We start from the raw sequence: 25,647 nt of genomic DNA, 5'->3' as shown, positions 1-25,647 counted from the left end.
TTCCTGCGCCGAGGGACGTGACGTCAGGAGCCTAGGCGCTGAAGGAGGTAAAAAGGTAAGTCAAAAAAAAAAAGTCCACATTTTTTATTTTTTTTATTTTGTTCATGCACATTAATGACATTTTTTGGGGTGGAACTCCACTTTAATCTACATGCCTACGTTTTCTTTTTGGACGTGTGTTCCAAACATGGCTCTGGCAGTGAACAGGTTAAATGGGCAGCTGCATGGAGCACACTTCCGTACAATACATCAATTCCCCGCCTACCTGAGCCTAGCTCCGCCCAAGAATCGGAAACAACACGCTCTCCTCGGCGTGAAACCGCCCCAGAACTTTAAACTTCCCCGCCCGCCTCAAGCCTAGCCACGCCCCATTTTATGGCGTAGCGACACACACCAGGACTGGGGATTCCGGAGTGGGTGCGTAGCTCCGCCCCGGATACGCCTGAAGGGGACCGGGTGGACGGAGTTCGGTATGAGGAAAGCCCGGATGTTCCGGGAGGCGAGGACACGGCCATGAAGAGCCCAGGGAATGGAGGAAATGATGGTGGGCAGGCCGCCCCGCGCTCTGCGGCTACAGCGGACAGCACAGACAACCGTCAGTAATGTGTACACTGTCTTCTTCCATCGCTTCCACTGACAGGGCATTGCATTGTGTCTTCTCATTGCAATCACCCATGGCAACTGTGTGCTCATGTCCTGTACATTGCCCCTATCTCTACACTACCTTTGTGCCCAGCAACGCTTTATATCTGACCCCTACAGCACCATTCTATATACATGGAGGGGAGCTTATCAGACTCTGTGTATGCCAACCAATCCCCTTCTAGCTTTTATCCTTAAACTCAGCTGAAGATGGCAGCTGATTGGTTGTCATGCACAGCAGCTCCAGATTTTGTAAATTCCTCTGATGATGTACATTTTTATAATTACATTTGAGAAGCAGTCTAGGGCCGCGTTGTGGTTTTTGCCTTGCAACTTTGCTGTGCTGTGCTTCCCTTCTATTCTCCATGAATAAACATGCTTTTTACATAGAAAATAAAACTGATACATAGAATGATGCACATTCAGGCGTATTTTCATTACGGATCTGAGCGCAGCTGCGTTGTTCTCAATAGAGCCATTCACACAGGTGTGTAAACATGCGCTGCATTCAGATCCGTAACACAGGATCCGAAATCTGCGTCTAAGAACATATTCTTTATACGCTTACATGCCTGTAGATGCATTTGTAAGCGTGTAAATTTAAGGCCCCTTTCACACAGGCGCCCCTGTGGAACGGATTCCGCTTGCTCAGTAGGGGATCGCTCTGCTGATTGCCGCCGAGCAGGCGGATGACAGGTCCGTCTCCGCTAACATGGACAGAGTCCCGATCTCTGGGGAAATTAGATGGATTCCGCTTGCTCAGTAGGGGATCGTTCCGCTGACCCCCCACTGAGCAGGCGGATGACAGGTCCATGTCCGCTAACACGTACAGAGTTCTGATCCCTATGGGGAAATTAGATGGAAACAAACCGCCTGTCCGTTTCCATCCGAGCTGATTTGCCAGACGGATAGAAAATAGGACCAATATCTGTCTGGATTTTGCAGATCGGATAGCGGTGGATGTCGGTGGACATGTGTCTGCCGATCCATAGAGGAGACTGCAAGGTCCAATCGGGTCCACCTGGAAAACTGACAGGCGAACCTGATTGGGCAGCCCATGTGAAAGGGCCCTAATGCCTCGTACACGCGATCTGAAAATCGGATAATCGATCATCCAACTTTTTTCGCTTGCTAGCCGCAAGTAGAAATTGAATAGGTTACTACGCCTCCCCTGCAACCCCAGTGTGAAAGCCTCAGTGCTTTCACACTGGGGTGGTGCGCTTGAAGGATGTTAGGAAAAGTCCTGGAAGCAGCATCTTTTGGAGTGTATTAGGAGTGGTGAATACATCGATCCGCCCCTGCCCATTGAAATTAATGGGCACCGCTGCCAAAGCGATTTGGCAGCGGCACTTTTAGGACGCATTTAACCCTTTCTTTGGTCGTTAGTGGGGGTTTAAAATCACCCCACTAGCGGCCAAAAAGCAATGGTAAAGCACCACTAAAACCAGCAGCGCTTTCCCACTGACGTGGAGTGGTGCCAGTGTGAAAGGGGTCTAAGAGCTGGGGAGAAGAAGCAACAGCACACTGAGCTTTCCAGTGAATGGCTATGCGGGTGGGGGGGGGGGGGTGTCATGACAAGTCTCTTCATTGGAGAAGAGTACACTGAGTTACTAATACAGCTAGAGAATGGACCACGATGTGCTCTCCTGCTTAGTGTGGTCAGCTTTGAATAGAAAAGCTGAGTGAGTGGCAGGAACGCCAAGGATTTCACACAAAGGAAGTAATACAAAGAGAACAGGATACTTTCTCATACAAGTACATGGTACAGCAGGCACATATCAGGAATATGAAGTGTTGGGTTACAAACACTTTAACCATTTTCAGACCGGACCAATTTGCTGGTCAAAGACCAGACCAGTTTTTGCGATTCGGCACTGCGTCGCTTTAACTGACAATTGCGCAGTCGTGCGACGTGGCTCCCAAACAAAATTGACGTCCTTTTTTTCCCACAAATAGAGATTTCTTTTGGTGGTATTTGATCACCCCTGCGGTTTTTATTTTTTGCGCTATAAACAAAAATAGAGCGACAATTTTGAAAAAAAACGCATTATTTTTTACTTTTTGTTATAATAAATATCCCCCAAAAATATATAAAAAAACATTTTTTCCCTCAGTTTAGGCCGATACGTAATTATATTTTTGGTAAAAAAAATCGCAATAAGCGATTGATTGGTTTGCGCAAAAGTTATAGCGTTTACAAAATAGGGATAGTTTTATAGCATTTTTATTAATAATTTTTTTTTTTTTACTAGTAATGGCGGCGATCAGCGATTTTTTATTGTGACTGCGACATTGTGGGGGACCCATCGGACATTTTTGACACATTTTTGGGACCATTGTCATTTATACAGTAATCACTGCTATATAAATGCAGTGATTCCTGTGTAAATGACACTGGCAGTGAAGGGGTTAACCAGTGGGTGGCAGTGTAGGGGTTAAGTGTTCCTAGGGGTGTGTTACTAACTGTGGGGGGGTTGGGCTTTCATTTAGTGAACACTGATCTCTGCTCCAATCACATGGAGCAGAGATCAGCGTCACTAGTTGCTAGGCGATCGCGGGTATGCCCGCGGCGATCGAGTCCGCGGGTCCCGCGACCGGACTCACGGGGGTCCCGACCGGCGGCGCGCTCCCGATGGCAGGGCGGCAAATTTAAAGGAACGTACATGTACACCCATTTGCCTGCCTGTGCCATTCTGTCGACGTACATCGTCGTGCGCTGGTCGGCAAGTGGTTAAGGCTGAGTTCACACTGTTGTGTGGAGCGGCTCACAGCAGGGGTCTGGTGCGTCCATGTTCTCCGTTTCAGGGGCGAATTAGGCCCCAATTTTTGCCTGAAATGGAACCAAAGACGCACAGGACGCCCGTGCAATGAGCCTTGCAAACGTCCCAGAGATGTGCGAACCAGCTCCATTGAGAGCCGGTCACAGGCTCCTGTCATGCGAAGAAACCCACATACAATTCGCATTAGTGTGAATCTGGCCTAAGTCTTAACAAAGGGCAAAAATAAAATATAATTACGTATGCATCTTTACATGTTTATACTCCTAAATACACAAGTATTTTACTAATGATTATGCAGGAACTTTTCTCCTAGAAAACACATGGCTAATACCATCAGTAAAAAATTTTTACAACCGTGTGAGAGAATTTTTAAGATGAAGATATGAGACTTGCACTGTAAGGTCTCATTCACACAGCTATAAACAATTTATTGATCATTAAAGCAACAAACAAAAGTTCCTGCATAACAATCAGTAGATAGATCAGTTTTTTTTTAATGTATAAAATGTGTCCTGCGTTTTTTCCAATGATATGCATGTCCTCAGATGCAGATTGTTGTGTTCTGAATATAAACACAACACATTTTTATGCAGCTGTGTATGCCCTCCTTGAAAACAATGCAGCTTTCACATTTCTAAAAAAAGAAATGTTGTAAATGCATTTTTTACAGCCTAGTGAATGCGTCCTAAGATGAGTCACTGTACGGAAAAAAAAAATCATGTTCTGTTTTGTTCTAGGTGACTATGTTCAGCTGAAGGTTCCTCTCATCCAGCAGTCTTATCACTGGGATTGTGGCTTGGCATGTGCGCGTATGGTGCTACAGTAAGTTATTCTGGTTGTAGGACTTTTATTAGGGATTTCAGGATTTACATTTACAAAATCCAGGTACAGCATCTTTAAAAATATCTAATTTTATAGGGTTATAGACAAGGAAGTTGTCACCAGGTCAGACATCAGTCTTTCTCCCATTTGACCCAGTGGTGGAGGTCTTACGTTTTTACACCTGGTATGAAGACATTATGATTTGAGTTTCTGTTTGAGTGAGGGGACTATTGTATATTTGCCCCTACTTTGGTCAGCTGCTTAACCAGTTCCCGACCAACGCGCGCCGATGTCTGTCGGCAGAATGGCGCGGGCAGGCATATTGGCGTACAGGTACGTCCATTTTTAAATGGCGCCCTGCCATCACGTGCGCGGCAGCTCACTCGCGTGCCGGTCGGGACCCCCGTGATTCCGGCCGCGGGTCCCATGGACTCGATCGCTGCGGGGATACCCGCGATCGTCTGACGGGGCGGCTGAACGGGGAGATGCCGTTGTAAACAGCATCTGCCCGTTCTGCCTAGCAACAAGTGACGCTGATCTCTGCTCCATGTGATTGGAGCAGAGATCAGTGTTCACTAACACAAAGCCCAGCCCCCCACAGTTAGTAACACGCCCCTAGGAACACTTAACCCCTACACTGCCACCCCCCTGTTTAACCCCTTCACTGCCAGTGTCATTTACACAGGAATCAATGCATTTGTATAGCATTGATTGCTGTATAAATGACAATTGTCCCAAAAATGTCCGATGTGTCCGCCATAATGTCACAGTCACAATAAAAATCGCTGATCGCCACCATTACTAGTAAAAAAAAAATTATTGATAAAAATGCCATAAAACTATCCCCTATTTTGTAAACGCTATAACTTTTGTGCAAACCAATCAATAATCGCTTATTGCGTGTTTTTTTTTTTTTTTCCAAAAATATGTAGAATACTTATCGGCCTAAACTGAGGGAAAAAAATGTTTTTTATATATTTTTGGGGGATATTTATTATAACAAAAAGTAAAAAAATTATGCGTTTTTTTTTTTTTCAAAATTGTTGATCTATTTTTGTTTATAGCGCAAAAAATAAAAAACGCAGGGGTGATCAAATACCACCAAAAGAAAGCTCTATTTGTGGGGAAAAAAGGATGTCAATTTTGTTTGGGAGCCACGTCGCATGGCCACGCAATTGTCAGTTAAAGCGACGCAGTGCCGAATTGCAAAAAGTGGTCTGGTCTTAAAGTGGAAGTAAACCCATCGATTTAAACAGTTTAAAAAAAAAAAGGCATGCCGGTGTTCTGGCAGATAGTGTCCTGCCATCATATAGTGTCCGCCCCGTACTGCGCATGCGCAGTACGGGGCAGAAGAAGCTTCGGAAAATCTCTGATGATGAACGGCGCCTGCGCCGTGAGTGGAGGTGGTAGCCCCACCATCCAAGCGGACATAGGTTTGGGGAAATTAAAGGGCCCCTCGCGGGCGAGCTTCGCTCGCCACGCTTCAGGCTCGGCCTCGCTGCGCTCGGCTCTTTTATATTCCTACTCTATGTCCACTTGGATGGTGGGGATAGAACCTGGACTCACGGCGCAGGCGCCGTTCATCCCCGGCTATTTTCGGAATCTGTGTGTGCTGTCTACTGCGCATGCACAGTACACAGCGGACACTATCCGATTGGGGACCATATATGATAGGACAACGGGAATGCTAACTGCTGGCTGTTTGGCTGTGCTCTCAGCCAAACTATTAAACCATCCAATAGCTGGTGTCATAACGAATTACATGTGCAGCACCATAGCAGTTGAAGATTAAATAGAGGCAAAGATGGCAGCTTCCTTGGCTGAAAATGATAGGGGAGTTTACTTCCACTTTAAGCCAGCAAAATGGTCCGGTCTGAAAGTGGTTAAAGCACTTTGGGAACATGTTTGAACTACCATGCTGCTGTGCTGTGGTAATTAATTGATCATTCCTGTAGGTGTATATGCTTGCCTTTACGAAATGTATGGGCACACACATACACAGAAAGATCAGCAGGAGGCCTGCATGGCATCAGCGATCTATTGCTCACTGGTGCTATGCTTCCCTAAATAAATAAATACACACTTTTTTTTACCGTGCATTTTTTCTTCACTAGGTGCCGCAGCAAAGTAGATTAATCACTCATGTTCGTCATACACACTTCGATTTTTTTTTTTTTTTTTTCTGATCTGAGCGATGTGCAATTCTATTAAATAGATCAAATCCGTAAACAATCAAATAGGCATACCTTCCATTCCAATCAAGTTAGACTCGATTCAGTCAAACGGAGTGGAAAATTGATTGTGCTGCTTAGATTGTAGCACGCGGATGCTTTATTGATGATTTGATTTCCATCAAATTTATGAACTTGAATGTTAAAAATGGAGATGTAATTGATAACTTATGATATTCCACTTTTCCGTGTACGGCATCAATCGAGTGGGTTGAAGACTAATCAAAGTGTGTATAGCCACCATACTTTTCATTAGTATGTATTAATGTGTTTACCTGCAATTACAGGTGAGCTTGGGCTTTTACCAAAATCGTATGTGTCCGAACTTCTGCTTTATTTTGAAGTCCAATCAGCTGTGGGCTAGGTCATTTCCCTACCCCGCAGCACATGTAAACAAAGGGTCAGGATGCTGGTGGTGTCAGTTGCCTGTCATGGACACATACCCATATCTAGTCAATTACATACATGATCAGTGCATCATTAGAATCAAGACCATTGCAAAGTAATTTTTTTTTTTTTTTTTTTTTTTTTTTTTTAAATTTATTTATGCAAACAACATTAAAACAATACAAACAATTTATTCAGACAATTGCATAAAGCCATCACTACATAATGGAAAAAGGAAAAGAGAGATGGGGGGGTTAAAGTAAAATGTAAAGGTAAATTTTTTAATATTAAATGACATGTAGCAGATCTATAGATTTTTACTTTAACATGTTAATGCATGCCAAGAGAAATCTACAGTTGTGTTAAAGAGGAAGTAAACCCTTACAAACCACTTTGACCTACAGGTAAGCCTAGATTAAGGCTTACCTGTAGGTCCAAGAAATATCTCCTAAACCTATATGGTTTAGGAGATATTTGCCCGAAAACGGGCACCGCTGTCTACGGCTCATGCGCCGTAGACAGCGGCGCGCAGGCGCACTAAACGCGGCAGTTCCAAGAATGGAGCTGCCGCATTTGTCGACTCCCGTGCGCATGCGCGGGAGTGACGTCATCGCGGCTTTGCCGAATGACAGCGGCGGAGCTGCGAGACGCCACTCCCGTGCGCATGCGCGGGAGTGACGTCATCGCGGCTTCGCCGCTGTCATTCGGCGGAGCTGCGAGACGCCACAAGCAAGATGGATGCGGCGGACTACAGGGGACAGCGGCGACTTCGCTGGCTCCTGTGTCAGGTAAGTGACACATAATGGGCTACTATGCGATGCATAGTAGTCCATTATGCTTTACCTTTGCAGGGAAAAAAAGAGGAAGTAAACTCATCAGGGTTTACTTCCTCTTTAATGAAGCTCCAGTTGGAAACATTTTATTTGTTTGTATTTTCAATCATGTTCAGCTATTTGTTTACTCTTTTCTCTTCTGCTTTCACTTGTAGATATCTTGATCTGCTTCATGAGGATGAGTTCCAGAATGCAATGAAAGCGCTTCAACTCACAAAAAGTATTTGGACAATTGACCTGGCATATCTTATGCACCACTTTGGGGTACAACACCAGTTCTGCACACAGACACTGGGTGTAGACAAAGGATATAAGAATCAAGTAAGTTCCTTTATCAGAAGTAAAGGGTACAATGTACAGTATTTGTGCTACTTACCTACTTAGACAAAGAGCTGATAGTCAGTCAATCACTATACAACATTTACAGTACACAGTGTTTTGTTTTTCATTTTAAGCACAGTGCTGGAGGCTTTTAGCGTAGAATTGTTAGCAGTGAAAAGTTACACAATCAGAGACCACTGGACTGTGATTTATGGCTTAATGACTGTAATTATGCCATAAATGGTTGGTGAGCCAATTCATGTTTGCAGTTGCTGAAACTGCTGTTGGCAATAATAAATTGGTTTCCTGAAGTGTACTATATCTTATCTGAATACAGCTTTACAGAAAATACACATTATAGTTGGCAGTTCTGACTATTTTAAAACGCATACTAAATTAGAATTTCCTTTTTTTTTTTTTTTTTATTGTAATAACTTGATCCCATCAATGAGTGTCTAACTTTTTTATATATTAAGCAGGCTTTTACTGCTTATAGATGCAGAAAAAGGCTGCCAGTCATCAGTGTTACAAGATAAGGTAAACTGCAATACAAGTCCCCATATGCCATGAATAAAATGTGATGAATGTGTGTGTTTTTGTTTTTTGTACTTAAAGTTAATTCTAATCTTTTTGCTACCAATGTGTACCACACATGACAATATTGAAAGAGTTAAACAAGCCTACAGGAATAGCATCCCTGACTTTTTAGTTTTAAAATGTACCTCTGGGCTTTCTTTTACAAGTAATACGAGCAACAGTAAAACCACTTGATCACTTTTAAAGGCAACAGAAGTAGAAGTCCCACAAAACTCCTATCACTCTTGTTTCCTGGGCTCTGCTGCTCCTTTTGGGAGTCTGGGGCCACAAATTAATGCTTCAGGATGCCAAGGGGTGTGTGAGAAGGGAGAGATTACAGACCTGATCTCTCCTATTGACAAAGCCGGAAGCGCTCTGGTCAGAGCACTTCCAAGTTTGCAGGTGCCAGATGACGATGTAGGAGCTGTCCTAGTTCTACTAATAAACCCTTAAACCCCTTTCTCACTGAGCCGTGTTAGCGCTGTTTTAAGCAGTGCTTTTTGGGCACTAGCAGGATGTTAAAAGCGCCCATGTTGAGATGAAGTGCTTTTCACAAGCTTTGGAAGCTCTGCCCATTCATTTCAATGGTCAGGGCGTTTTGGGAGCATATACAGAGCTCCCAAACCACCCTTAAAGATGCTGTTTGCAGGACTTTTCCTTACGTCCTGCAAGCGCATCGCCCCAGTATGAAAGCACTCGGGCTTTCACATATGGGAGGCAATTTTCAGGTGCTATTTCTAGTGCTAAAATACCTGAAAACTGCCTCATTGTGAAAGGGGTCTAAATGTTTCTATGAATCTAACCTATCACCACACAATACTATCACAATGGAAGCTTTTTGGTCCCCTTGTGATAGTAATAAATGTATAAAAAAAAGAATAAAACAATTGTCTAAAAAGCCCTCCAAAAATTGTAGAGGTGCCCATTCATGCCCTTGCGCATATATGTAAAAGTTTGCATACCTAGGAGACATTTGCGTACATAATCCTTATTAGTGTAACCCATATTGGGTATTGATGCACACTAATGATGAATCATTTTAGTGAGTTATTTATGGGTAACACTAAACTGTCTTTTAATCCTTTCCTTTCGCTGCCAGGCCCTGTGCTCCATTTTGTGCACTCAGGTGGCCAGACCATTTTTGCAATTTTTCCTTTTTGCTTTTTTGTTTTTCACTTATAGCTTTAGGAATTTGTGAAAGACCCCCCCCCCCCCCCCCCCAAAAAGTCATATATTTTCTGAAAGCACAACATAAGTAAAATAAAAAGAAGGTGCTAGTGATTTTTTTTTTTTTTAACCCCTGCGGTATTTGCGCAAATGTTTATCAAACCAATATATTTTCAAAAAATGCACTAAAACCATTATTGGCAGATAAACACAACACATTTTCCAAAATTCCTACTAAATATAAAAGCTTAATCTGTTTGGAGTAAATAAATAACAAAATGTAATTTTTTACCTTGCATCTTTTTGCAAAATGGTGTAAATCGAACGTACACAAAAATGTAAATATCCAAATTTCTCAAATCTAAACGTTTTTTTCATTTTTCCTCTACAGCTTTCAGAATTAGTGAAACCCCCAAAACCATATATTTTCGGAAAGCATATGACCTCTAGAATAAAAAGAAGGTGCTACTGATTTTAGACCCTGTGGTATTTGTGCAAATGTTTATCAAAACATACACTAAAACCATTTATTAGCAGATAAAAATACAGCTAATTTTACAAAAATCCTGCTCAATCCCTACTAAATATAAAAGCTTAACCTGTATGTTGTTAATAATAACAAATATTTGCAAATTTTAAATTGCACCTTTTTGACAAACTTGAAAATCGAACTTACCCCAAAATTTCTCTAAAAATCTGGAGGTTTTCATTTTTCACTTGCAGCTTTTAGAATTGGAAAAGACCCCTCAAACTAGACATTTTCTAAAAGCACATGACCTGTAGAATAAAAAAAAAAGTGCTACTGATTTTTTTTGTTTTTTTTTGGGCCCCGCAATAATTACACAAATGTTCATCATATCGCTATTTTCACAAAAAAAACACATCAAAAATCATTAATATTGCATATAAACACAACAAAATTCCTGCTAAATTTGTACTAAAGCATCGACATGTGGCATACTATAGTGTACGCCCATGGGGGTCCATGTTTACCTGCACAGGTAAGGTGTTCCATACGTTCCCGTACAGACAGTCCCATTTATGTCAATTGGATACAACGGCTGCATAGGCATAGCTGCTGTTTCCAATCTGACATCCGTGTGGGTACATGACCCTGAATGCAGAGAGTGTGAGCTCAGGGACATGCATCTGGACCTACATGGATGTAAAATTGGGAGCAACGGCTCTGTTCATTCAGTAGCCACATCCCAAATGACATCAATGGGACTGCCTGCACAGAGATGCATGGAACACCGGTGTATCCCTGTAAAGATACGCTGTGTATGCCCTGTGTGAACAAGGCCTTAGGTCCCTTTCACACAAGCACACTGATCAGGTTTGCTTGTCCATTTTTCTCTATGGAGAGGCTAATGTAAATGGACATGTCTGTTTACACCCGCCCACATATGATCCACTCCGCTAAAAACAGACGGATGGGGATTCCATTCCCCATCAATTTAGCAGATCGGATCGGATGGTATCCGATAGAACTGCACAGGCCGTCCGTTTCCATCCGACCTTCCCATAGAAAATAGCGAGCTTTGTTCGCTCTGCATCAGCGGAGCGGACATGGACCTGTCATCCGCCTGCTCAGTGGGGATCAGCAGACAGATCCCCCGTTTGAGCAGGCGGATCTGCTTGAGAGAGTCCATTTCATGTGAAAGGGGTCTTACCAGGAGCGGCCTGTCATTAGGGGAGCTGGGGCGCCAGACTCGTACAACTGTATGAGGTTTTTTAATTAATTTTTATTTTTTTTCCCCAAGCCACATGATTAGAGCCCGAGGCTCTAATTGGCTTGAAAAAGGTTGTGCTCGGGGCGCATTGCACCCCGAACCCACCTACCTGTGACAATAGCAAATTAATATTCGCTGTCATCTTACGGCTTCTCCTCCTGGGCAATCGTGATGGCCAGGATGAGAAGCTGAGGTATCCATGGAGGGGTGTGTGTGTGGGGGGGGGGCGGCTAGGAAGCCGTCACCGTGGAGGGGTGAGTGCCGGCGTACCTGGGGGGGTCTTACTATGTTTGTGGGGTTTTTGTTTTTTGTTTTCTGATTACGTTTATTTATTTTATGGGGGGGGGTCTATGGTGAGATGTCAGAGGTCGAAACGGACCTCCATATCTTTCTTCCTTTTTTTTTTTTTTTTTTTTTTTTTTTGAGACAGAGTCCCTTTTCTCTGTATCACTTTACTTGAATGCATGAGAATCTGTAAAAAGATTCCATTCGTTCAGAAAGTGACAGTCTGATTATATTGTAACTGTGAGTGATTATATTGTAACCGTAAGTGTTACAATGTATTAGCTGAGAGTGGGCATGTAGCAGCGATCAGTAGTGATCGCTGCATGCGCCCTCTCTTCTACAGGGGGGAGTTTAGAAAACACATGTTTACTAAGCCCATACTTCACCCCCGTCGCGCTCCCTAGCCTGACAGATCATAGGAGATCTGTGCAGGGAGAAGCTGCAGGCAGAGTGAGGGGAATGAGAGATGTCGCTCGGAGCAGCCATGGATCTGGGGTGCCGGGGCATTTAGGAGGTGATCTGACTGGCGTGGGGGGACGACACAGCTGGACCCCCCAAGCCCCATGCAGAGCCTGAAGCTGGCAGGAGTGGAAGAGGGATGCTAATGATGGTGGCTGCGAGGAGCTGCTGGGGGGGGGGGTTAGTAATCAGTGCTAGGGGGTGAAGGGGAGAGGAGAAGGGGCAGTTTTAGATGGTAGGGGGCAGTGGGGGTGGAGAGGCAGGGTGCAGGCAATGGGTGGGGAACGGTTACATTAGGGGTTAATAACTCTGGTTGTAATCCGCTGACAGAGTTATGCCACGTACACACGGTCGGAATTTCAGCCAGCAAAAGACAGATGAGCTTTTCGTTGGAAAATGCGACCATGTGTATGCTCCTTCGGAATTTTGCTGGGGCCGAATTTCCGCCAGCTAAAGATTGAGAGCAGGTTCTCAATTTTTCAGACGGAATACGTTTCCATCGGAAATTCAGTTCGTTTGTATGCAATTCCGACATGCAAAAACTCACGCATGCTCAGATTCAACTACGAGAAGGACGCTATTGGCTACTGGCTATTGAACTTCCGTTCTTGATGGTCGGAATTTGGTGTGATGTGTTGCTTTGGTTGATGTGTATGCAAGACAGCTTGAGCGAAATCCCGTCAGAATTCCGTCGGGAAAACCATCAGAGCTTTTTCCGACCAAAATTCCGATCTTGTGAACGGGCATTATAGAGCTGAACAGTTCTGATATAATCTTATGGTCATTAAGGTCCGGACGCCGTACGTCTATACGGACTTGGCAGTGAAAGGGTTGAGGAGTCACCAGTGGACAATATTGGGTGTTTGTTGCGGTTTTGCGAGTGCATTCAACTTTTAGAAAAAACATACTCCTCATAGTGCAGTATGATTGACGAAAGTTTTTAATGAGCAATATAAACAAATAAAAACAGTGCACTCACAAACGTGGGGGGGGGGTGCGGAGATATGGCAGTAGTAGAGACCACGTTCATGTGGGAATCACACGAGTCCCCTCCTTGGCCATTGTCCAGGGATAGGATGGGCTGCTCAAAAAAATAGAAATGCCAGCAAGGATAAAAGGAGCCGCCTAAGGGTCTGGTTCTATAGCCGAAAACCAGCTGCTACCACCACTATGCTCCCCTGCGACAAGGAATGCGTTCCAAAGCGATCTGCTTCTTTGTCACTCTTCTGCTTTACTGTTTTGTTTTTTTTTTCCCCTTTCTCTGGATCAACTTTGGGTATGAGATTGTGTATATAGGTTTGTAAAAAAAAAAAAAATAAAAAAAAAAAAAAAATTCCCCCCCCCCTTTTTTTTCAACCAGCCTAACTAGGTAACTATGATGGCCAAATGTAAACCAAAGAATGCCGGCAATGAAAAGAAAATAGCGTGGGGTTCTCCAGCATGCCCTCGGGCAACGACGTCACAAGGAGCAGTGCAACCTGGAGGCATGAATGAGTAAGGGTACTATATACACTATACTCATTCATATAGGATGGGGGCCGGAATCTGGGGTCTTGTTAAAGGGGGGCTTCCAGATTCTGATAAGCCCAAACTGGCCTGCAGACCCCCCATAACCACTGGACCAAAGCACCCCCCATGTTGAGGGCATGTGGCCTGGTTCACCCGTCTCTCCCCCCCCCCCCCCCCCCATTTCCCCATTTTCTTGATCTGCATGCTCAGATAAGGCATGTTTTTTTTTTTTTTGTTTTCATTGCCGGAAAGTCACATCTATATCGTTCAGGTGCGACTTTTGTAGGTTTACATTGAGGTCTATGGCCCTCAAGTAGTGCAGGAACTTCTTTAACCACTTAAGGACCGCCGTATTGCCATTGTACGTCATCACAATGGCACAGGCAGGCACAAGCGCGTAGATGTACGTGCCTGCCTTCCAGCGGGTGGGGGGTCCGATCGGACCCCCCTCCCGCTGGATACGGTGGTCCGTTTCCCTCCAGGAGCGATCCGTGATGAGGGGATGGCCGTTGGTTTCTGGCCACCCCCTCTGGATCGCTCCTGACCAATGACGTACTTCCTCCCACTGTGTATTGTTTACACAGGAAGGAAGAAGTGATGTCATTTTCCTCGGGGCGGTCTTTTTGACCGAACTACGAGGAGAAGACACAAAGTAAGTGCACCAAAACACTACACTGACACACAGGTACACAAACCCCGCCCAGTCAGTGTCACTGATTGCATTGATCATTTCTTTACTGATCAATGCATTCAGTGTCAGTTGTAACAGTTAAAACTGTCAGGGCAGTTAGTGTTAGGTCCAGGGTAGCCCCCTATCACCCCCCAATAAAGATTTAACCCCCTGATTGCCCCTAGAGTTAACCCTTTCACCCCCTTTTGCCAGTGTCACTAAGCGATCATTTTTCTGATCGCTGCATCAGTGTTGCTACTGTCGCTAGGTAGCTAGTTATTTTTTTAGGTTCACCGCCAGGTTTTTATATCGCTAGGTACCCCGATATACTACCCAATAATGGTTTTAACCCCCTGATTGCTCCTAGTTAACCCTTTCACCCCCTTTTGCCAGTGTCACTAAGCGATCATTTTTCTGATCGCTGCATTAGTGTCGCTAGGTAGCTAGTTATTTTTTTAGGTTCACCGCCAGGTTTTTATAGCGCTAGGTACCCCGATATAATACCCAATAATGGTTTTAACCCCCTGATTGCCCCTAGTTAACCCTTTCACCCCCTTTTGCCAGTGTCACTAAGCGATCGTTTTTTCTGATCGCTGCATTAGTGTCACTAGTGTCGTTAGGTAGCTAGTTATTTTTTTAGGTTCACCGCCAGGTTTTTATAGCGTTAGGTACCCCCATATACTACCCAATAATGGTTTTAACCCCCTGATTGCCCCTAGTTAACCCTTTCACCAGCGATCACAGTATAAGTGTCACTGGTGACGCTGGTTAGCCAGTTAGTTATTTAGGTTCCCCGTCAGGTTTTTATATAGTGCCAGGGACCCCCATATACTACCTAATAAAAATTTGAACCCCCTGATTGCCCCTAGTTAACCCTTTCACCACTGATCACCGTATAAGTGTTACGGGTGACTTTGGTTAGTTTGCTTTTTATAGCATCGGGGCACCCACCATTTATTACCCAATAAAGGTTTAACCCCCTGATCACCCGGCGGGTGATATCAATTAGGTTTTAGGGTCAGGGTCTGCGTCGCCCCAGGCAGCGCTAGGTTAGTGCCAGTACCGCTAACACCCACACGCAAAGCATAAACCTCCTGTAGTGGTATAGAATCTGAACAGATCAATATCTGATGTGATCAGATCTATACTAGCGGTTAAGAAATGGTGTTGCGCTCCGACTACATAAATCTAATTAAATTAACATGTACTCAAATGACAACCAAAACAGTAATAGACTAAAGTGTGGGACTGTATGTTTAAATAAACTCAGACAATGTGCATAAATATTAAAGTGCAATACACCAGGTCACATTGTGCGCTTGACAAAAAACTTGATATGAGAAATCCTCTATAGATGACAGTGAGATAATATTAAGTATATATCCGAATATATGGATGATATGACAAAAAAAAAAAAAAAAAAAAAACCTGAGTGTCGTTATAAAAGTGCAAAACAGATCAAAGAATACACAAAATACTAATAATCCATGTGTAGTGTGTCACGTGTCTGAACAAAATACTAATAGTCCATAAGCAGTGAAATGTGTGTTTGAGCAAAAATTCCAAAAACAAAAATAAGGTGAACTATAGTTATATAGAGCGCATATCCATTTAATGATAAAATGCGTCCATTTGGTGATCAACAAAGCAGTATCCTGCGTGCTCCAAAGGCAGGGGGTGGATTCCACCAGTGCTCCTATCCGTATAATATCCTCACACTAGGTGCAGTAATTACCTTACCTTACTGCTGTAAGGTAAACAGCATTTCCAAAGTGACGCTTGTTGTCCAATGTAGGTTCAGTAGGTGATGTAATCCTGGACTCTCATTCACCGTGGGCACGTTGTAACATGCAGAGAAAGCAAGGGGAACACTCCAATAGTGAAGTACGTATTCACAATTTATTGGGTATAAAACGAAGGTAAGGTACTCACATTTAAAACAATAATAAAAGCACAACTTAAACGAACGCGTGTCACGTTCGCGCTTCCGGACGTCACTTCCGGTGTCCTTACTGGCCAATTGTGTTCCTACGCGTATCGTCAAATGACTTCATCAGGGAGGGATGTCCCTGATGAAGTCATTTGACGATACGCGTAGGAACACAATTGGCCAGTAAGGACACCGGAAGTGACGTCCGGAAGCGCGAACGTGACACGCGTTCGTTTAAGTTGTGCTTTTATTATTGTTTTAAATGTGAGTACCTTACCTTCGTTTTATACCCAATAAATTGTGAATACGTACTTCACTATTGGAGTGTTCCCCTTGCTTTCTCTGCATGTTACAACGTGCCCACGGTGAATGAGAGTCCAGGATTACATCACCTACTGAACCTACATTGGACAACAAGCGTCACTTTGGAAATGCTGTTTACCTTACAGCAGTAAGGTAAGGTAATTACTGCACCTAGTGTGAGGATATTATACGGATAGGAGCACTGGTGGAATCCACCCCCTGCCTTTGGAGCACGCAGGATACTGCTTTGTTGATCACCAAATGGACGCATTTTATCATTAAATGGATATGCTCTCTATATAACTATAGTTCACCTTATTTTTGTTTTTGGAGTTTTTGCTCAAACACACATTTCACTGCTTATGGACTATTAGTATTTTGTTCAGACACGTGACACACTACACATGGATTATTAGTATTTTGTGTATTCTTTGATCTGTTTTGCACTTTTATAACGACACTCAGGTTTTTTTTTTTTTTTTTTTTTTTTTTTTGTCATATCATCCATATATTCGGATATATACTTAATATTATCTCACTGTCATCTATAGAGGATTTCTCATATCAAGTTTTTTGTCAAGCGCACAATGTGACCTGGTGTATTGCACTTTAATATTTATGCACATTGTCTGAGTTTATTTAAACATACAGTCCCACACTTTAGTCTATTACTGTTTTGGTTGTCATTTGAGTACATGTTAATTTAATTAGATTTATGTAGTCGGAGCGCAACACCATTTCTTAACCATTATTATTTAATCTGGGGAGGGTGTATACCCCTGCCAGTGTTTTGCTGCAACCCCACTAGTTTTAGGACACATTGGTAGGCGCGAGAATACTTTTACTCTCATTTCAGATCTATACTAGCGTCCCCAGCAGTTCAGGGTTCCAAAAAAACACATTGTTAGCGGGATCAGCCCAGATACCTGCTAGCACCTGCGTTTTGCCCCTCTGCCCAGCCCACCCAAGTGCAGTATCGATCGATCACTGTCACTTACAAAACACTAAACACATAACTGCAGCGATCGCAGAGTCAGGCCTGATCCCTGCGATCGCTAACAGTTTTTTTGGTAGCATTTTATATTTAAATCCGGAAGCCAGTGCTTGGTTTTTGGGGTCCCGTACGTGGCTAGGCTCCCAAAAAGTCCCCCACATGTGGTATCCCCGTACTCGGGAGAAGCAGCAGAATTTATTTTGGGGTGTAATTTGACTTATGCCCATAGCATGTGTGAGCAATATATCATTTAGTGACAACTTTGTGCAAAAAAAAAAAAAGTTTGTAATATTCCCGCAACTTGTGGCAAAATATAAAATATTCCATGGACTCAACATGCCTCTCAGTAAATAGCTTGGGGTGTCTACTTTCCAAAATGGGGTCATTTTGGGGGGTTTTGTGCTATTTTGGCATTTTATGGCCTTCTAAACTGTGATAGGTAGTGAGGAGTCAAATCAAAAATTTGCACCCTTAGAAATCCTGAAGGTGGTAATTGGTTTTCGGGGTGCCGTGCGCGACTAGACTCCCAAAAAGTCCCACACATGTGGTATCCCCATACTCGGGAGAAGTAGCGGAATATATTTTGGGGTGCAATTCCACATATTACCATGGCATGTGTGAGCAATATATCATTTAGTGACAACTTTTTGTAAAATTTTTTTTTTTTTTTTTGTCATTATTCAATCCCTTAGGACAAAAAAAAAAAATATTCAATGGTCTCAACATACCCATCAGCAATTTCCTTGGGGTGTCTACTTTCCAAAATGGGGTAATTTGGGGTGGGGGGGGGTTTGTACTGCCCTGCCATTTTAGCACCTCAAGAAATGAGATAGGCAGTCATAAATTAAAAGCTGTGTAAATTCCAGAAAATGTACTCTAGTTTGTAGACGCTATAACCTTTGCGCAAACCAAAAAATATACGCTTATTGACATTTTTTTTTACTAAAGACATGTGGCTGAATAAATTCTGCCCTCAATGTATGACTAAAATGTAGTTTATTCGATTTTTCTTATAACAAAAAGAAGAAAATGTATATATTTTTTTAAATTTTCGCTCTTTTTCCATTTATATCGCAAAAAATAAAAATCGCAGAGGCAATCAAATACCATCAAAAGAAAGCTCTATTTGTGGGAAGAAAAGGACGCAAATTTCGTTTGGGTGAAATATTGCATGACCGCGCAATTACCAGTTAAAGCAGCGCAGTGCGAAATTGGAAAAAGACCTCTGGTCCTTAAGGTGTTTATTGGTCCGGGGCTGAAGTGGTTAAAGTTGCTGCGTCTTTGTAGCACAGATATGAACGATACTCGTTGGGAAACGTGGGGTGCAACTTGTCAGGCGGCTATGGGGTCCAAAGTCGCTTGACAAGTTTCACAAGTGTGAATATGTCCTTAACCACTTGAGACCCGTGCTATAGCCGAATGACAGCTACAGCGCGGACCTCCTTTGTCGGGACTATGTCTATTGACTACGTCTATTGAGGGGCGCGCGTGGCGCGCTCTGTGATTGGCGAGTCTATGAGACTCGCCTGATCACCGATCCGAGCAAGGGGTCGATCCCGACCCCTTATCACGTGATCAGCTGTCAGCCAATGACAGCTGATCATGTGATACAACGGAGCCGGTAATCGGCTATTATTCCTCCTCGCGCTGTCAAAAGAGCCGATCCCCGGCGGCCGTGATCGGGACATCAGTCCCGATCACGGGCAGCCCTGCCAGTGCCCACCTGCCCCCTGCCAGTACCACCTTAATAAAAAATAAGTGCCCCTGTCAGTGCCACCCAGCAGTGTCCACAATCTGCCTCAACAAAGGTGCTGCAACCCAGTGCCACATATCCGTACCTATCAGAGCCACCTATCAGTGCCCATCAGTCCCATCTATCAGTGGTACCTATCAGTGCCCCTTAGTGCCACCCATCCGTGCCACCTTATCTGTGCCCATCAGTGCCCACCAATGCAGCTTATCAGTGCCCACCAGTGCAGCCTATCAGTGCCGCCTCATCAGCACACTTCAATGAAGGAGAAAAATGACCTGTTTGCAAAATTTTATAACAAACTATTAAACATGATTTTTTATTTTTTTTTGCATCTTTTTTTGTTTAGCAAAAAATAAAACTCCCAGCTGTAATTAAATACCACCAAAAGAAAGCTCTATTTGTGGGAAAAAAATGATAAAAATTTCATTTGGGTACAGTGTTGTATGCCCGCGCAATTGTCATTCAAAGTGCATCAGCGCTGAAAGCTGAAAATTGGTCTGGGCAGGAGGGGGGTTTAAGTGCCCAGTAAGCAAGTGGTTAATGACTGTTTTAGATAATCGCATACATCCTCTCCCAGTTCAGCACTCTCATGATCCAACAGCTACACGGCTTACTTGTAGCCCTGCCCATCATCTTCACAGCTGTGAGTCTAATTAGGCTCACGGCTCATTCACCTAACTTAACTTAACACGTCTTCCTGTGGGTGACCACATACTGTTTCACAGGCTCTCCTAGTGATTCTCTTCTGGCATTCAGTTTTTTTGCTTGAACTATTTAGTATCTGTTTACTCAACACAATCTCATCTGTTTCATTTAACTAAAGCATTGGGTATTTTATAGTGTTGTGTGTACTAAAATTAATTTGCGTTTTTGTTTTTTTCCTTTCTAATGCTGCTTACACACGACCGGACTTTCCGGCAGAATAGGTCAGACGGAATCATTCCGTCGGATAGTCCGATCGTTTTTCTTTAAAAAAAAAATTCAGACAGACCTAGAAATAGAATGTAAACAGAAATACTAATGCGCACAACCCTTATTAATATCCCTAATCTTGCGCTCAGGAAAAGAATTATCAATTAAAAAAAAGTACTAAATATAGGAAGCTGCCAACATATACAGTGATCTCTAAACTATCAGGAATAATTGTTTATAGTAATTATGTGGCGCTACCTACCTAAAAAATAAATAAAAAAAATAATAAAAAAATAATACCAAACTACATCAATATACAAATGTGCAAATAAACAATGTGCAATGACAAACCTTGCAATAAAAGTGCAATATTCATCAATAGTGCAAAAAAAGGAGAAAAAATCTCATATGTGCAATGAACCACTTGGTAAAACAGCTAGCTGTGCAATAATCATAGCTGTGAGCAACACTCAAAATAAATAAACATTCTTAATAAAAAATTCATGTGTCCCAATAAAGGTCTGAATAGATAATTGTGCAATCCAAAAAAAAATAAAAAATATGCATCGAAGTTCCAGTGATGAAAATTCAATCGCTCTCCATGCAGTGTGATTCAAGATGTACAAAAAACACCCAGAGCTGTGACAGTCCACCAGTATTCCACACTTCAGTGCACCCACTATTTGAGGGAGGAGCCAGGTGTTACGATCGTCACTTGTTTACATACCCACGATTTTAATCTACTCTGTAAGTGTGTTTATTACTTCTATTAAAGTGTTTTATTGAATACTACACTATCGGAGCCCCCTTTCCTCTTTTCTTATCCTATGTATGCTGATGACGGACCATTATGGCGAGCTGATTACGGGAGAAAATAAGGAGGATTAAGCTTGGCATCAGTATTTTTACAGCGCTGTATGGCCCTTAGTGGTCGGTTTCAGAGGTGAGAGACTGGGGAAAATAGTGGGTGCACTGAGCACTGAAGTGTGGAATACTGGTGGACTGTCACAGCTCTGGGTGTTTTTTGTACATCTTGAATCACACTGCATGGAGATCGATTGAATTTTCATCACTGGAACTAGAAATGGACCATGTTTCAAATCTGTCTGACAGACTTAACGGACGTCTGTATGCTGGTCCGACGGACCAAATACGACGCAAGGGCAGTCCCGTCATACGTCATCATGTTCAAAACGAATGGACTTTTGAACGAACTTTAGTCCATTCGTGTGTGTGTGCGCGCAAGTCCGTTCGTTCAGAACTCTGTCGGGAAGACCATCGGACCTTTTCTGATGGAAAGTCCGGACATGTGTATGCGGCATAAGAGTTTAGGCTTGATATGCAGTTGAACAAATATTGTGTGTAAATAAAATACGACTGCCATCTTTTTATTCTACAGGTTCAAAGGTCTCTGAAAATACAACATTTTTGAAGGGTTTTAATGTTAAAAATGCTCTGGAAAGGGTTAACGTGCACCTCTGACTAGACTATGAACATTAAAGTATTTACATATTCTTCTTAAGAAGGAAAATGGCTTTAAAACAGGGCTCTAGCTGCACACTCCTGAAGTAATGCACGCTTAAAGGGATTGTACAGTCTCTTGTTTGTTATTTTTATAGAAAAAAAAAAAAAAGTTATGCTTGCCTGCTCTGTGCAGTGGATTTGCACAGAGCAGCCCAGATCCTCCTGTTCTGGGGTCCCTCTTATGTGTTCCTGGTCACTCCCTCCTGTTGAGTGCCCCCACAGCAAGAAGCTGGCTATGGGGGAACCAAAGCTGAGCTGCTGCTCCGTGTTTCCATTCAAACACGGAGCTGCGGTTCTGCCCTATCCCCTCTCTCTCCTGGTTGGCTAACTGACTTTGACAGCAGCGGGAGCCAATGATGGCTGAGACACTCGTGGACTCTGGGCAGAGATGGGGCTCTGGTAAGTATGGGGGGGGGGGGGGGGCTGCTGCACACAAAAGGCTTTTTAGCTTAATGCATAGAATGCAGTAAGATAAAAAAAAAATTCTGACTTTACAACCACTTTAAGAATTCTCAATGATTGCAGCAAAGGCAAAATTGGATTTCTGTCGGTTTTGTATAGAATATCATCTTTGTTTATAGCAAGTTCTGCTCTCCATTGAAAATAAAAGATAAAGAAGTTGTGATTTCAGTGCTTCTGTTGTGAATTTAGGAGATTAATTATTCCCCAATGCGTATAGCTACAGAGATGGATGAAGGCGGCACAGTGGTGTAGTGGTTAGCACTCTCACCTAGCAGTAAGAAGGGTCGCTGGTTCAAATCCCAACCACGACACTACCTGCCTGGAGTTTGCATGTTCTCCCTGTGCCTGCGTGGGTTTCCTCCGGGTACTCCGGTTTCCTCCCACAAGCCAAAGACATGCAGGTAGGTTAATTGGCTTCTGTCCAAAATTGGTCCTAGTATATGAATGGGGACCTTGGATTGTGCTCCTTGAGGGTAGGGACCAATGTGAGTGTGTAATGTACAGGGATAGGGACAATTGTCTTTATTCAACCTTACTAACTATGAAACTATGAATGAGGTTTTAAAAGTATTTTTTTAGTTTGTTCAGTAGATGTAATTAATGGTAAAGCTGTAAAGAAAAATGTTTAACTAAATGCCAGATATTTATGTGAAATAATTCTGCGCACCAGTTTATAAAAAGCTTCAAGAAAAAAGTGGCAAAAATCGGCCAAAGTGAAGTGAAAATGTGACGCACTATTGCTCAATTAATATAAATTACGGTAATGCATTCAATATATACAGTCCAAAACAAAATAAAAAGTAAATGTATGAGTCCACGATTCTGTCCATATGAATATAAAATCTGGTGAAAACCACTTAAGCAAGTGCTGAAGAAATGTGAAAGCCTTAACCTCCACCGTATCCCCTTGGGGCACGCTCTTTATTCATTTGGACTGAATTTGAGTCACGCGTGTACACTTTTTAAAATTTTTGTTGTGAATTGGATACATTGTTGTGATTTTATATTGATTAAGCAGTAGCGCAGCACACACTTGCCTATACTGAAGCCGCTCCGGTTCTGTGTGTAGGAGAAAGCTGACAACAGTTGGGAAAATACCTGGGAAGTGACGTCATACATAGACATAGTGGGGCTTCCATTGTCTGCTCCCTCTCCTACCCACTGAAGCCACTGCTGTCAGCTCAGCCTGGGACCACACCAGAGTGGCTTCAGAACAGGTAAGTATAGTGATCTTTTCTTTACAGGGTTAGATAGATTGGGCTTTAGAATGGGGATGGGAGTAGGTTTAGCGTTAAGCCTCGTACACACGCTTAGATTTTCGGACGATAGAATACAAAGTCGGAAGTGATGTAATGTGTTGACAAGTTTTGTATGTATTCTTTCGTTTTCCGAGCAGGTGTAGTCTTGCTTTTATGATTTCTTTTTTGTACGATAGCCGTACTAATGAAACGAAAATCGAACGTTGAGTTCACATCTGACAAAAAATGTATAGTCTGCACATCCAGCTTTTGTCTGACGAAAAAGCCAAATCGGCTGTAGAAGGCACCGTACTAATGATCCAAAAATTGTCAGACCGCTCATCGTACAAATTTTTTCATCCGATTATTTGTATTGTGTGTACAGGCCTTAAGTTAGGTTTTGCCGTTTACTTTCACTTTAACCTTTCATTGCTTAATTTTTATGTCTTATAACCGATATCAAATCTGTTCAGTCATTCTACAGAAAGCACTTTGATGCAGAGGAGAACAGAGTAAACCAGCTATTTGCACAAGCCAAGACTCGAGGTGTCAGTGTGGAAAAAAGGTACATCTATTCTTTTTTTTTTTTTTTTTTTTTTGTCAATGATCATAAAAAATTTAGATATACTGTTTGTGCTTACATATTTCCTCCGTTTTACAGGAGTGTTACAATACAGGAGCTGCAAAGCCATCTTTCCCAGGGACATGTGGCCATAGTACTAGTCAATGCTGTTCTGCTGTTGTGCGATCTGTGTCCTAGCCGTGTTAAGTACTGCTGTTTTCTCCCAATCGGACAGAAATGTTTCTGCAGAAGTAGTGATTACCAAGGCCACTTTATAATACTTTGTGGTTACAAAAAAAGCTCCGGCAGTCTTTTCTACAACAATCCAGGATATGCTGACCGTGAGTAATTTAATTTTGTATTGTAACCTATTTTCGTATAAGTAATAAGAAACCTCATTTGATAGTATTTATATCTGCCTGCAGGATTGTGTCGGACAAGCATCACTAACTTTGAAGAAGCTCGATGTAGCTATGGCACAGATGAGGACATCCTATTAATCTTTGTGGGCAGCTGACACTAGGATGGAATATGCAACACTGCAGATAACTTCCATATATGCAGAACTAATTCTGCAGTATAGAGACATTTTTACATCTACACGCTTAGATTTTCGGATGATAGAATGAATAGCGTGAAATAAAAAAAAAAACCTCATGGATAACGGCTGGATCCAAAATGCTCTCCAGGGTAGAATTCCACCAGTAGATGGAATTGTGTATGTATATAAAATAATTTACTGAGCACAATAACAGGGGTAATTACCTTTAGTGCTATTGCAGTAGTCAAGTGCAGGCTCTGTAAATTTAAAGAATAAGTGCACTTTTTACACACCTTGGCACCTTAAATCTATCCATTCAATTCAAGTAAGTTTACAGATAAGGGTACCTTTTTATTTTTGCCTGCTGTTCACTGAAGGCAGTATTGGAATCCTAAATGGTTTTGCCAGTTTTATTTTTGTTTAGCTGATAAAGCACCCTGTATGTCTTTGACAGAGTACTGCTGCATAAACGGTGTGTGCTTCTATAACATCACTCTGTCAGCATGCTGCCAGTTCTCCATCTTCTGTATGAATGAATCGGCAAGCACATCCAAATGCTTTTTGGGGGATACCCTGCTACAAATAATGGAATTGTGTGTACTGTCTACTTTCCTCAGAATTTCCTTCTGGAGTTTCTAGGGGCACATCATTTTAGAATTTCAAGCTACTGGGTATAGGTCAGGCTGGTATGAGGTGCAACATAGTTTTTAGTTTTAGATTTTTAGGATTGAGGTGTACTTATTCTTTAGTTATGAATGACTTTCGTAGTATGCTGTGCCTATTGTCTGGTTAAAACTATAAGCTGAGACAGTCGAGGGCCTCTGTTCTCTCTGCTTCTTCCATCCACAGGCTTGGGTTTATTACAGGATATCAACTTGATTTTATAAACCCACAGGGTGTGTACATATTTAGCACTAATCTATAAATTGCAGGCTAATTGCCATATAAAAGGTGAAGGACTTATGCAATCGACAACAGGCAACCATATTAATAAAGTGAAATTTTATACATTA

General features: G+C 42.6%; 1 protein-coding gene across 2 annotated transcripts; it reads left to right on the top strand.

The window, feature by feature from the left end:
• Positions 1–353: 353 nt before the first annotated feature.
• Positions 354–25,647, top strand: GUCD1 (guanylyl cyclase domain containing 1). Of its 2 annotated transcripts, none has more exons than XM_077461545.1 (6): positions 354–595; positions 4,160–4,244; positions 7,851–8,016; positions 24,005–24,096; positions 24,193–24,434; positions 24,519–25,647. In XM_077461545.1, the coding sequence occupies exons 1-6, from the start codon at positions 514–516 to the stop codon at positions 24,608–24,610; spliced, it is 759 nt and encodes a 252-aa protein (XP_077317671.1). In that variant the 5' UTR covers positions 354–513; the 3' UTR covers positions 24,611–25,647. The 2 variants fall into 2 exon arrangements, with proteins under 2 accessions (XP_077317671.1, XP_077317672.1); XM_077461546.1 differs by having other exon boundaries at positions 357–606.

Source organism: Lithobates pipiens, unplaced genomic scaffold (assembly GCF_037356315.1).
Source record: "Lithobates pipiens isolate NorthernLeopardFrog02 unplaced genomic scaffold, aLitPip1_a1.2 Scaffold_3, whole genome shotgun sequence".
Taxonomy (NCBI): domain Eukaryota; kingdom Metazoa; phylum Chordata; class Amphibia; order Anura; family Ranidae; genus Lithobates; species Lithobates pipiens.
The sequence above is the reverse complement of the archived record's forward strand: the minus strand, read 5'-3'. Positions and strand labels throughout refer to the sequence as shown.